The sequence below is a fragment of the Pipistrellus kuhlii genome, unplaced genomic scaffold, assembly GCF_014108245.1.
Source record: "Pipistrellus kuhlii isolate mPipKuh1 unplaced genomic scaffold, mPipKuh1.p scaffold_m20_p_8, whole genome shotgun sequence".
In the NCBI taxonomy this organism is placed as follows: Eukaryota; Metazoa; Chordata; class Mammalia; order Chiroptera; family Vespertilionidae; genus Pipistrellus; species Pipistrellus kuhlii.
The window spans coordinates 2120649-2134657 of record NW_023425584.1 but is presented as its reverse complement, the minus strand read 5'-3'; the positions used below and the strand labels follow the sequence as shown (position 1 = coordinate 2134657).

At 44.1% G+C, this 14009-nt stretch overlaps 2 protein-coding genes across 11 annotated transcripts in view; one reads left to right on the top strand and one right to left on the bottom strand.

Annotated features, from left to right (window-relative positions):
- The window catches only part of LMTK2 (lemur tyrosine kinase 2), a 71932-nt gene that overhangs the window by 39324 nt on the left and 18599 nt on the right, over positions 1 to 14009 (bottom strand). For 5 of the 10 annotated variants that reach the window (XR_006740722.1, XM_045576807.1, XM_036424310.2 and 2 more), the window contains exons 2-5: positions 12347 to 12471; positions 9775 to 9919; positions 8144 to 8217; positions 2014 to 2132 (exon numbers count right to left, since the gene is read on the bottom strand). Coding sequence is in view for 9 of the 10 variants with exons in the window: in XM_045576807.1 (XP_045432763.1) it covers positions 2014 to 2132; positions 8144 to 8217; positions 9775 to 9919; positions 12347 to 12471 (463 nt within the window). In the remaining variant the exon portion in view is untranslated. Of the gene's footprint in view, positions 1 to 2013; positions 2133 to 8143; positions 8218 to 9774; positions 9920 to 10946; positions 11091 to 12346; positions 12472 to 14009 lie in introns of those variants that run through there. The other 5 variants (XM_036424308.2, XM_045576808.1, XM_036424313.2 and 2 more) reach the window with 5 other exon arrangements.
- LOC118711291 (NADH dehydrogenase [ubiquinone] 1 beta subcomplex subunit 4-like) lies at positions 3896 to 4337 on the top strand. The gene has a single exon (XM_036424321.2). It carries the CDS (start codon positions 3919 to 3921, stop codon positions 4303 to 4305), a length of 387 nt encoding a protein of 128 aa, XP_036280214.1. The 5' UTR covers positions 3896 to 3918; the 3' UTR covers positions 4306 to 4337.

Sequence of the window (14009 nt, the reverse complement as noted above, 5' to 3'; positions counted from 1 at the left end):
TAAATCATTCAAAGGTAATTGGGTGAACATTTTCAAAATCTCTAATTTAGTAATTCTAATTTATAGATGATCATTTTGAGGTAGCACTTTCAAAAAGGCAGGGAAAATATATAAAGTTCATAAGCATTTTAATCCATATACTAAATAACCCAGCTACTCCTAGATTATCTACCTTATAACTATTTCCATAAATTTCCACAGCATATACAAACTCTTTTTTGGAAAATATTTTGTCCAAAAGAAACTTTATAAAAAAAAAGATATGTCAAAATAGCTTTTAAAAAGCTTTTCATTTTGAAGCAATTATGACTTAACAATAAGTTGCAAAAGTAGAATACAGAGCTTCCACCTTTCCTTCCCCCAGTTTCCCCTGGTTACATCTGACAACCGCAGTGCAGTACCGAAACCAGGGCACTGACACAGTGCCCATGTGTGTACATCCGTGTGCTGTCACCACACACGTAGATTCCCACAGCCACCAAACCACCCCCTCAACAGAATGCAGAAGTGCACGTCACCACACTGACTTTCCCCAAGTTACCCTGGGTCAACTTAAGCCATCCCACTGCCTCCCCACTTCCCCTCCTCCTAAGCCCTGGCAACAGCTAATCTGTTTTCCATTTCTATAATGTTCTCATTTTGAGAATATTATATATATATATGGAATCATACAGTATGTGGACTTTTAAGATGGACCTTTTTCATTTACCTTAATGCCCTCAAGATTATCCAAGTTGTTGCCTGTATCAATAAGCATTTCAATCTACATACTAAATAGCCCAGCTAGTCCTAGGCTATCTACCTCATATACTACTAGAGGCCCAGCAAACGAATTTGTGCATGGGTGGGGTCCCTTGGCCTAGCGAGCGATGGGGAGTGGCGGGGGGGGGGGGTGGGAGGGCTGGCCCTACCCCTGATTGGAGTGGGAGGGGCGAGTGGGAGCAGGGCCAGCCAGGGGGAGCACCCTCAGGCAGTTGGCCAGCAGCCCTGCCCTCTGGTCTAACTCTCAGTCGAGGGGACAATTTGCATATTAGCCTTTTATTATATAGGATTCCTTTTTATTGCTGAGTAGTCCCTGGTATGGAGTATCAGTTTGTATAACCACTCACCTACTGTGACACATTTTCATTTTGAGTCTTACATTATGAGACTCTGGATCTGATTTAAATTGTGTATTTTGCAAACAGAAATTTCAAAGTTTAGTTTTTGGGGGCCTTAAAAATATTTTGGTTTTACTCAAAAGCAAGCTTACTTGGTAGATAAAATATTCTTAAGTCTAACAATTTTAAGTGATATATTTAAAATATTATTCTCTGAATGAAGTTTTGCACTCTGTCCATACAGAGATAAGGAGAGAAGTTTCCTCAATGAGTTCATTTTTGTTATCCATGACAGGTGCACAAAATGATGTGCAGTGGAATGAGCAGGGCAAGCAGATGTGCCTGTGACATCGTCGGTTTCCTTTGAGGCCCCTGAGTCTGGCTGACAAATCTCAATCTTTCCTTCTCCCTTAGGGTCACAAAACCAATGTGTTGCCAAGAACCTTGACAATCATGCTCTACCTCTCGCTTTTGGAATGACAATGCTATCCTTTTCCTGACTAGGAACTCTCATGGTCTATAGCACATGTGTCAAACACAAGGCCCACGGGCCAAATCCGTCCCACCAGGCCTTGCAATGTGGCCCGCACTGCGCTGTCATCACTGCACTCCTCTGCGTTTCCATCACAATGACAGTTTATGACTGTTCAGTAAACCATTCGGCCCGCGATTTAGGCTGGATTTTAGATTTTGGCCCCTTCTCTAATTGAGTTCGACACCCATAGTCTATAGCTCCCTTTAGAGTTGTTTTTTTTAATTTAAGTATAGTTGGTATACCGCATTAGTTTCAGGTGTACAATATAATGATTCAACATTTATATAGTTTACAATGTAATGACAAAGTACTTTTAAACATGTGACTTTCAAAAGACCACAGACTGTATTTACAGGACATATATTAAGGAGTACTTACTAGTATGGTTCTCCATTTTTCAAAAAAGTGTCTTGTTCCTTTGGGCTTGCACTTGCTTTTAACTCCTTCACTATGACTCTTGCTACACTAGTGCCTGTGTAAATCTCTCCGAGAAGGACCTAAAACCAAAGAACAGTTTTTCATTTCACTTCCAACAAAATGGTAGAGAAGCATGTCTCATTTATTAGAAAATGGAATACAGGAAAACGAATACAGCAACAAGTAGACAGCCTTCTACTGTATTATTTTAAATACTACTTCACAAAAAGCTTGGAAAAGTAAAATAAAACCTTCATTTTTAAGCCATTCATTAGATATTTACAGTATTCATAAATTTATGTGTATCTCTTTTTTATTTACTTAAAAATGTATTATACTTTCATGGAAATTTCTAATAGTATTATAGAATAGTAATCTATTCAAACATAATTTAAGTATTTCTCAAAAACACTTCAAATGAGTGTTTTTATTTTGTCTCCTTCACATAGAGAAAGTAAACTGACAAAGAGTCAATGTAGAAACAAATTATCACTGCATTATAATGCTAAAAATCCTCGGCATTCCAACTATTCCAGGCCCTTATCTTGTACCAAATCCTTAATCAAAATCCAGGGGGGCGGGGAAATACAGCACTGAAATTAGTAGAAAACAAAATTAAGAATGAAAATAAGAACAAGCTACATATGAAATATTAAATGTAATATAGGACAATACTAAGGCATTCCAATATATAATACTATCTAATAAAAGTAATATGCAAATTAACCACTATCCAGCTACACCCACAGGCCACATCCACCAGCCAATCAGGAGTGTGCAAATTAATCCAACCAAGATGGCTGCGGCTTGGGTTTCCTGGGGAAATAGAGGAAGCCAAGCTTTCCGCACACCCTGGCTGGTCCAGGCCTCTATTCAAGGCTACAAAGTTTCAATTATAGAAGATAAATAAATCCCAACAAAAATGGCTGCAGCTACAGAGCAAGCAGGAGGCTTGGCTCCACTCAAGGCTACAAAGTTACAATTATAGGAGGAGAATCCAAGATGGCTGCACAGGTAAACACCTAGCCGCAGCCGCACACAACAATTTCAATAAAATACAACTAAAATATAAAATGGACATTACCCAGAACTACAGGAAAGTCGACTGACTGGAAATTCTACAACGAGAAGCAAGGAGAAAATCAGAAGGAAGAGCGGAGGAGCTGGAAAAGCCTAAGGTACGGAGACACGCAGTGCGTGCGGAGAGGACGGAGCCCGAGAGGAAGGGCGGGGCGGCTGAGTGCTTGGCTGGCGTTCCCTAGCGGGAAGGAGATAAAACTCCGACTGTGCTGGGCCCCAGTTCCGAATGCTCTGAACCCCAGTTCTAGGCCAGACCCTGGGGACCCAGGCTCAAACAGAGGGAGCTGGGCTGTAAGGCGGAACCCCAGGGGAGAGGCGAAAGGAGGTCCTGGAGGCGCGCACATTGCGCGCAGAGAAGGGACGGTTGGCTGTGCCGCGGGATTGCCCTGGCGGGAAGGAGACAAAAGCTCTGGACTGCTCTGAACGCCACCTCCAACTCCACTTCCAACTGAACTGAACCCCAATACCGGGCTCATTGGGGGAGAGCATAGACTGTTTGGTAGGAGGCGAAAATCGAGGGCACCTTTCTCTCAGAGGTGCTTGCAGCGAGTACTGAAGGACCCTGAGACTCAGGAGCCGCATAGGGCGGGGCTGACAGAAGCCAAGGCTGTAGGCTCCACCCTGAAACCCCGCCCCATCAGGGAAGCTGCAAAAATGCCCAGACATCAAAATAGATCACAAAGGAAAGAAATGGAGGACAAAAAGCGACTGGATATAGAGTTCAAATCTACACTTATAAGGTTTTTCAAGAATTTCCTAGAGGCAGTCGCGCGCCAGGGTCCCAAGATGTCGCACCCCAAGTACAAGCCATCGCGCCTGGCCACTTTGCCCCCTACGCTTGACCCAGCTGAATATGACGTATCTCCGGAAACCCGGAAGGCGCAAGCCGAGCGGTTGGCCATAAGATCTCGGCTTAAGAGGGAGCACCTGCTTCAGTACAACCCCAAACGCCACGGGCTCACCGAAGATCCTGCCTTGGCTCGTTGGACTTATGCAAGAACAGCAAATGTCTATCCCAATTTCAGACCCACTCCCAAGAACTCCCTCCTCGGAGCTGTGGTGGGGGTTGGGCCCCTCTTCTTCTGGTATTATGTTTTCAAAACTGACAGAGATAGGAAAGAAAAACTTATCCAGGAAGGAAAATTGGACCGAAAATATAACATCTCCTATTAAAGCTTACAATGATGACTATATATATTATTGTTTAATAAATCTATGAATCATGAAAAAAAAAAAAAAAAAAGAATTTCCTAGAAAAGGTCAATAAGACCTATGAGGATATGAAAAGGGATCAACTAGAATTAATAAGGAATCAACAAGAAATGATAAGGGATCAACAAGAAATAAAGAATACATTGTCTGAAATAAAAAATATTATACAGAGTCCTAAAAACAGAATGGAAAATCACAAGAATCAAGTAAAAAATTTGGAACATAAAGAGCCAGAAGACACTCCACAGAAGCTAGAAGGCAAGAGAATCAAGAAAATTGAAGATACTGTAAGAAACCTATGGGACAACTTCAAGCGAACCAACATCAGAATTATGGGGGTCCCAGAAGATGAGAGAGAGCAAGATATCGAAAACATACTGAAAGAAATAGTGACAGAAAACTTCCCCCACCTGGTGAAAGAATTAGACTTACAAGTCCAGGAAGCGCACAGAACTCCAAACAAAAGGAATCCAAAGAGGACCACACCAAGACAAATCATAATTAAAATTCCAAGAGCAAAAGACAGAGAGAATATTAAAAGCAGCAAGAGCAAAGCAGTTAGTTACCTATAAAGGAGTACCTATATGATTGTCAGCTGATTTCTCAATAGAAACCATGCAGGCCAGATGGGAATGGCAAGAAATATTCAAGGTGATAAATAGTAAGAACCTACAGCCAAAGATAACCTACCCAGCAAAGCTATCACTCAGAATCGAAGGTCAGATAAAGAGCTTCACTAATAAAAAAAAAGCTAAAGGAGTTCATCACCACCAAACCAGAATTATATGAATTGCTGAAGGGGGTTCTTTCAGAAGAGAAAGTAAATAAAGATAAAAATTATGAACAACAAATATGTAACTATCAACAAGTGAATCTAAAAACCAAGGAAATTAAAAAAAAAAAATCTGATGAACAATATTAACTGTTGATTATAATAGAATCAGAGGTATGGAAGGGGAGTGAACTGACGATTCTTGGGGAAAAGGGGAGAGGGGGATGTGGGAAGAGACTGAACATAAACTGTGCACCTATGGATGAGGACAATGGGGGGTGGGGAAAGGGCAGAGGGTGGGGTGGGAACCTGGTGGAGGAGAGCAATGGGGGGTGGGGGTGAAAGGAACATTTGTAATAATATGAACAATAAAAATTTATTTAAAAAAAAGTTACAATTATAGAAGATAAATAAATCCCAGATACCAGGGCCTCTGCTTGGGTCGCCAGGGGGCGTGGCTGGCCTACAAACCACCACAGGCCCCTCACTCAGGCCACCCCATGTCCCAAGGGAACCCCCACTCTGATCCAGGACACCTCTCAGGGCAAACCACCTGGTCCCTACCCATGCACCAATCCTCTATCCCAGGGGTCCTCAAACTTTTTAAAGTGGGGGCCAGATCACGGTCCCTCCGAGAGCTGGAGGGCTGGACTATATGAACTACTAATTCCTACTGTAACACCTCGACTGCGCTCACTGCCCAAAAAACCTGGCGGGCCGGATCAGACTCCTCTGCGGGCCACATGTGGCCCGCGGGCCGTAGTTTGAAGACGCCTGCTCTATCCTATCTAATAAGTAATATGCAAATTGACCATCACTCCAACACACAAGATGGCTGTCCCCACGAAGTCAAAGATAGCCGCCACAAGATGGCCAGCAGGGGAGGGCAGTTGGGAGGGACTAGGTCTGCAAGGAGGGCAGATGTGGGTGATTAAGGACAGAGGGAGGGCAGTTGGGAGCGATCAAGCCTGCAGGAGAGGGCAGTTAGGGGTGACCAGACCAGCATAGGAGGAAAGTTGGGGGCGACTGGGCCTGCAGGGAAGGGCAGATGGGAAGGACCCAGGCCTGCAGGGGAGAGCAGCTGGGGGGGACCAGGCCTACAGAGGAGGGCAGTTAGGAGCAAACAGGCTGGCAGGGGATGGTTAGGGGTGATAAGGCTGGCAGGCAGAAGAAGTTAGGGGCAATCAGGAAAACAGGCAGGCAAGCAGTTGGGAACCAGCAGTCCTGGATTGCGAGAGGGATGTCCGACTGTCCGTTTAGGCCCGATTCAGGTAGGATCGGGCCTAAACAAACAGTTGGACATCCCTCGAGGGGGTCCCAGATTGGAGAGGGTGCAGGCTGGGCTGAGGGACACCCCCCAACCCCTGCACAAATTTTGTGCACCGGGCCTCTAGTATCCTATATAATAAAAGCCCAGCGACTGAACGGGAACAACCAGAACCACCAGTTGACTAGTCGCTATAATGTGCACGACCACCAAGGGGCAGCGGCTCAATGCAGGAGCTTCCCCCTGGTGGTCAGTGGGTTGCCACAGTGGGAGTGCTGAAAGGCTGACTGCTATGAGCATCTGCTCCTGCTGTGACCCCCGGGCCAACTGACAGGAAGCCGGGCTGCAATCATTGCCCCAGGCTCCTCCTCCTCACTTCCTGCTGCCTCCTCCAAATGCCCGCAGGCTGTGCAATGCCGCCACCAGGCTTGCAAAGCTGACCCTGGAGGCTGGGAGGCGGGTTAGTGGCTGCCGTGGGACTGAGGCCTACTCTGCTGCCTCTCAGTGCTATTGTCCCTGGGCCCAGCCCCGACAGGAACTCCTGGAGAGGGGAGTGCTCCAGCTCCAGGGAGGATGCTGGATCAGGGAGCAGCCACTCAGAGGGAGGGTCTATAACCGTTCAGCTGCCCCGGATGAGTGATCTCCCACAGTGGGCTGATCCCCGCAGGCCATGCCCCCCCATCAGAGCAAGAATCCCATGCTCCACGCCTCTAGTCTAAAATAAAAATGATGAAGTAAAAATTTTTATTTAATTCAAGAATGATCAAAACTAAAGGCTGTCTTTTAGAAGTTATTTTATCTTTTTATAAAATAGCTTCATTTTAATGCCCTGGAAAGAGAGAGCACATACTAAAACAGAATTTAATGTCTTTATTAGGAATATAAGGGCAGAAATATGAACAGAACAAGAAATTCTGATAATTAACAAAGTTACTTTATTTTTGTTTCAAAGAGCCAACTTGTGCCAATAAGACTAATAACGATAAGATATCAATTTCAAAAAGAATAACAGTATGCTATTGCACTAACCTGGCTCGCTGTTTCTCTCCCGCCCCCACTGCTAACCATTCTTAATGTTCAATAGATGCAAGGACAAGTTCTTCAAAACCACAACCTCTCAGTTCTGTGATCTCACTTCCAATAATCATTTTCCTATGATCCCATCTCAGCAAAGAATCCCATGAATCTATACCTAGCTAATTAATAAATATAGTATGTCCTACACCTTGAATTTTAACTTCTTCTCTGCCAGTCCTTTGATTTCCAGCTCACTGACTTCAACAGTCTAATCCAACTGGTGTACAACTTGTCCTCTGAGTCCAGCAATGACACCACTTGTCTACCATCTTGGCTGGTTCCAAAAGTCTCCTACTCCATTTCTCTGCTTGCTTTTAGAGTCAACCTCCTCTACAGACTTGTCTAAAGACTGTCTCCACTTTCTCCCTTGAACTTCCTCAGGAGTGCAGACGGCAACCGATCAATGATTCTCTCTCATTATTGAAGTTTCTCTCTTTCCCTCTCCCTTCCTCTCTGAAATCAATAAAAATATATTTTTAAAAAATAAAAATAAAGGACTTTTTGGAAGAACGTACCACACAGGAATGCTGAAGCTCACATTCCCATGCAGTTTCACCGGGTAATGGGAAACTCAATCAGGACTGAAAGGCTGGAGAGAATGTGGAATGTCATGCAATACAATTCTTAATTAGCCTTAAATTCTAAAGTAGGAGGAAAAAAAATAGAAGTGAACCACACTTTACCTTTCCAAACCAGCCATTTCCAATTTCCTGTATATAATTTAGACTGTGGCGGGCAACTTGAGACTTCAAACCTTCTGTAGGAAAAAGTAAAGAACATTAAAAACTAAAAATAGGGCCCTAACCAATTTGGCTCAGTGGACAGAGTTGGCCTGAAGACTGAAAGGTCCCGGGTTCAATTGCAGTTAAGTGAAAGGTCTTGGGTTCAACTGAAAGGTCCCAGTTCGACTGAAAGGTCCCAGGTTCGATTTTAGTCAAGGGCATGTAACTTGGTTGCAGGCACATCCCTAGTAAGAGGTGTACAGGAAGCAGCTGATCAATGTTTCTCTCTCATCAATGTTTCTAACTCCCTATCCCTCTCCTTTCCTCTCTGTAAAAAATCAATGAAATATATATTTTTAAAAAAACTAAAAGTAGGTATTAAAATGAAATAAGTTAAATATTAAATATACAGCCTATAGCTTAGCTGGTATAGTTCAGTGGTGGAGCGTCAACCCATGAACCAAGAGGTCAGTGGTTCAATTCCCAGTCAAGGACACATGACTGGGTTGCAAGGTTGATCCCCAGTGGGGGCCATGCAGGAGGCAGCTGATCAGTAATTCTTTCTTATCATTGACATTTCTATCTGTCTCTCCCTTCCCTTCCTCTCTCTCTAATATCAATAAAAACATATTTAAAAAATACAACTTATAAAGTTCAAACACCAACATAAATTCAATGCTTGTGCTAAAGAGAGAAATAGATATGTAAAACATCTCTTTCAAACTAACAATGCCAAAACATTTTAAAACTGGCAACACTTGTAACTGAGTATCCCCCTCTAACTCTTCAATACCTTGTACTGTTTTTATCTGACCCAGCTACACTACTGTCACCTCTAGTCACCGTCCCGCTGGCCGTTAGTCAGTCCTGTTTCACGGTGCAGCAGGCAACCCCAGGGACTGGCCCTCCCTATCTTAGGGTGCAAAATCCATCTGATTAACAAATCCAAATACACCCCTCCTCCCAAACACAGGGCACCCCGAAGACGCAGAGTCCATTCAGCACAAGCAGGCAGAGAGCTAGGAGAGAAGCGTGCCTACTGAAAAGGAGGGAAGAGCCCTGGGTCAGTGGATAGAAGCCCGGCCCTCGGCTCGGTTCTGGTCAAGGACACTTACCTCGCTTGCAGGCTTGATCTGCGTGCGGGAGGCAAACAATGGATGTGTCTCTCTCACATTGATGTCTGTCTGTCTGTCTGTCTGTCTGTCTGTCTGTCTCTCTCTCTCTCTCTCTCCTCCCCACCCCCCTTTGTCTCTCCCCCTCTCTTCCACTCTCAAAAACCAATGGGAAAACATCCTATGATGAGGATTAACAAAAAAAAAGGGGGGGGGAAGAGCAAGGCAGAGGCTCTGTACGAGAGTTCCATTCTAATGAAGTGAGGAGGCCTGTTTATTCCTAAAAAACAGACCCAGGGTCCAAAGGAAAAGACTCAGCTGTTGGGAGAATGCAATGGGCTTGACCATTCGACCTCAGCAGGGAGCAGAAGGAAGAGAAATAAGCCCGCAGAGGACAGTCGGTACAATTATGTTACGATTCCCAGCAAGGTTCCCGGTCTCACCTCTTAGAAATAACTCAGGGAAGCACGAAGGTCTTACCTCCAGAAGACTGGAACTGGGATGGAGCTGGCAGTGAAACATTTGGTACTGAAAGTGTGAACACTTCTGCTGGGGACTGAACAGAGGGAGTATCTTCTGCTGGTGGTGTGAAATCTATCTCATCATCAAAATTATCTTCAAATTCCTAATATAAAAGAAGAGCAATGTTATAGTGAATATAGGTCAATTTGAGAGCAAATCCTTAAAACCATTGGCTAACATTTAAGATATGAACATTTATTCACTCATTTGGAACATGTGGCCAAACCCCCCCCCCCCCCAATTCACAGTTATTTCAAGTAAAAAGCATATGTAATTGTGTTCTCCAACTCCGAATAGCAGAATCAATAGAACATGAACTCTATAGCCATTCCACCCTGAACACGCCCGATCTCGTCTGATCTCAGAACATGGTCACTATGACGTGCAATGACCACCTGAAGGCAGATGCTCAACACAGGAGCATTCCTGTGGTCAGTGCATTCCCAGGGGGAGCACCACTCAGTCATGGCTGGCGAGCTCAGCGGTGGACGTGAGAGCCTCTCCTGCCTTCGTTGCAGTGCTAAGGATGTCTGACTGCCAGCTTAGGCCCACTCTCAGTGGACAGTGGCCCTAAGCCGTCAGTCAGACATCCCTCAAGGGGTCCCAGACTGCAAGAGGGCGCAGGCCAGGCTGAAGGACCTAACCGAGAGCACAAATTTCGTGCATCGGTCCTCTAGTTTTCTATAATGACCACAGAACTTAAATTGGAAATACTCTTCTAAGTCCAAAATTTTACTTCTAAGTTATTATAGTCTAAGCTACTCTTTTTTCTTATTATTCACTTTCACAGATCTCTTTGCATATTGAATCAAAACAATTTATTTTAAAATTGTATATGCACTTCTGGTTACAATGTAATTTCAATCAAAACAAGGAAGTTAAAAGACTCAAAAAAGCTATGTTTAGGCAAGTCCTATTTATCTGAAAAGAGCAGAATAAAAAATTAATTGAGGTAGAAAATAATCTGAGATCTGAACACCAAGATTACGGTATAAAACAGCAGCACACTGGTTCAGTTGGCATTCTAAGAACATCTGGTTTTCTAGAGATAGCAACTTGGAAACCGAGGCTGCCCCAGCTGAGCTGCAGAAACCTTTGAAGTGACTTTGTTCAGCAGAAAGCTATCTTACCTGTTCCCATCAGCCAGCTGGGTCTGCCTCGGTGTCCATGTTAACACAGATACAGCTGATTATCAAGGTCATTCGTTCCCTCAGGAATGAAAGAGCATTACACCACCAGGACTAACAGAGTGCTTTCCACTCCTCACAGAACAACCTTCTTTTCATTTTCTACCACCTCCCACGGCCCTCCACATAAGGAAGAAAAAGCTGAAAGAAAAAGCTAAAAGCTGAAAGGGCAGGTCTCTCTGATGTAGCATTTATGTTCTCACGTGAGGGGGCATTCTTCCACTTATGTCATCTATGCTGTCATATTCATTAGGGCATCATTGCTAATGGGAAGCGGGAAGCAGGGTAAGTGAGGTGCACCTTCAAACAGAGGAGCTGTGTCAACTTTCCTTCCAGACATTCCTAAAGGTTCTCCCATAGAAAGTAACTTTATCCATCGCTTCCACCTTAGAAATAATGCTACTCAAGACTCTACCACAGCATGGTACACCATTAGGCAGCAGATGATTCTAAGGTTCAGAGAGGATGGCCAGCTGATGTGTCTCAGTGCCTGAGCGTCAACCTAACAACGAAGAGATCATGGTTCCATTCCAGGTCAGGGTACATGCCCGGGTTGTGGGCCGATCCCCAGTAGAGGGCATGAGGAGGCAGCCAATCAATGATGTTTCTCTCTCTCTCTCTCTCTCTCTCTCTCTCTCTCTCTCTCTCTCTCTCGCTCGTTCATGTTTCTCTCTCTCCTTGTCCCTTCCCCTCTCTCTAAAAATCAACAGAAACATTCTACTCATCTGCGGTTACACGAGCCAGTATTTACAATTGGCAGTGTTTACAGCTACTGTGTGGAATGAGGTTATTGATACGCCCTCTTTTTTCTCCCCACATAGGCAGTTGTAGGGTTCAAGGTAAACTGAAAGATGCTCTCCTCATACACAAGACACACTCACTAGGGGATCCCTTGGCCTCAACAATCACAGACTCACCAGCACAGAAAAGTTTGGGGGGAAAATCAAAACCAGCCTGTTCTTCCTTGTAGGCCTTACAGCAAGTGAATACAATCATCACACTTTATTCCTCCCTTTCAAAACCTATAATTGTCAATAATGCTCTAAGGCAGGGCGAGCAAACTACAGCTAACAAGCCAAACCCAAACTACCATTTTTATGAAGTTTTATTGGTACCTGTTTCTGTGCTGTCTATGCAGCACTTCGCTGGCAGAGCTGAGAGGTGATTGTGACAAGACCCTACGTGGCCTGTGGAATTTACTGTTTACAATGGCCCAGTTTATTTCCTGTAGGTTCTTACAGAAGAGTCTGCCCATCCCTGCTCCCAGGGAGTGTGACACTTAGCCCTTCTATTGATAAATGTACCAGAGGAGGATTCTGAATGCTCCCACCAGCTGTGCTCACCTTAAAGTCAATTTCTGGGTCTTTACAGCAGGATACGCAATTTGCAATTAGCACGATTAATATAATGAAACTGCACACAGATAGGATCACAAAGGATGAGGAAACTTCGGCAGCAGGTGACTCCACTGGAAAGAGAAGTAAGTAATATTAACATCGTGGACATTCCAAAATCAACTTTAATAAACAAATCAATATATTTTCAACCAAATATAAATGGGCTAAGGGTTAATAAAATGCTTAAGTGTTCAAGATAAAGATGATAACCAATCCAAGATAAGCAGCTAGGGTTTTGCCCTAATCAGTTTGGCTCAGTGGATAGAGCGCAGGCCTGTGGACTGAAGGGCCCCAGGTTTGATTCTGGTCAAGGGCATGTCCCTTGGTTTTGGGCACATCCCCAGTAGGGGGTGTGCAGGAAGCAGTTGATCGATGTTTCTCTCTCAACAATGTTTCTAATTCCTCTCTATAAAAAAAAAAAAATCAATAAAATATATTAAAGAACAAGCTGGGTTTTAAAAAATCTTGTGAAATAACCTTAGGTTTGCAGAAAAGTTCCAGAGACAATCCAGAGTCCCCACTCTGCTTCCCCAGCTTCCACTAACATTAACATCCTATGTCTCCACGGTACACGCATCAAAGCTAAGACAGTAACATCGGTACAACACTAGTAACCGAACTTCAGGCTTTATTTGGATTTTACCAGTTTTCCCATCAATATCCTCTTACTTTTCCGGAGTCAATCCAGGTTACCAACACTGCATTTAGTCCTCATGCCCCTTAGTCTTCTCCAGCCCCTGATGCTGCTCAGTCTTTGTGTTTCCTAACTTTGACACTTTGGGAGAGTACTGGTCAGTGACTGTGTAGAATGCCCCTCAATGTGGTTGCCTCATGACTGGACTGAGGTTACAGATCTGCCAGAAGAATCTAGGCTGGCACAGGGTGAACGGCCCTTCACATCACATCAGAGCAAGGGCACAAGATGTTGGCACCACTTGTTCCTGGGCATGTGGACTTGACCACCTGACGCAGGTGCTTTCTGCCGGGTTTCACCACCAGGAAGTTACCCACCCCTTCCTCCTTTACTACTCGACTCCTTAAAAGGAGGTCGAAACCAGGTGCACCTCACAGGGGGTAGGCTGCACTTCCCGGAGGGAGGGACATCACAGAATCGTGGACACACGTTACAGCTTCCACGGTAATTAGAATTTGGGGGAGACACCTTGAGGTTAGGCAAATATCCTGTGTCCCCTTAAAGTTCTGCACACTAATCTTCTCATCGTCATTGCGTCTTGCCTGCAGCCATTAATACTATGATGTTCTAATGATGATGATTTTCTATTTCCCTCGCTCTTTCTACACTTATTATTTGTTATTCTTCCTACTCCCTCCTCACTTCTACAGTATGACCTCACAGTTATTTCTTTTAGATGCCGGGTTATAATCCAGGATTATCATTATTTTGTTGCTCAGGTTTATCATTATCATTATTTTATCATTATTTTGTTGCCCCTGCTGTTTCCCGCATCTCCTTCACGGGCTGGCAGTACAGGGAGCTCCAACTCCTCTTGTATCTTATCCACCCCACTTTATTTATTTTTTAATATTTTATTGATTTTTCACAGAGAGGAAGGAAGAGGGAAAAGGATTTAGAAAGATCGATGAGAGA

Excerpts from the sequence above, each read along its gene's own strand:
- LOC118711291 (XM_036424321.2), top strand. The coding sequence starts at position 3,919 with ATGTCGCACCCCAAGTACAAGCCATCGCGCCTGGCCACTTTGCCCCCT.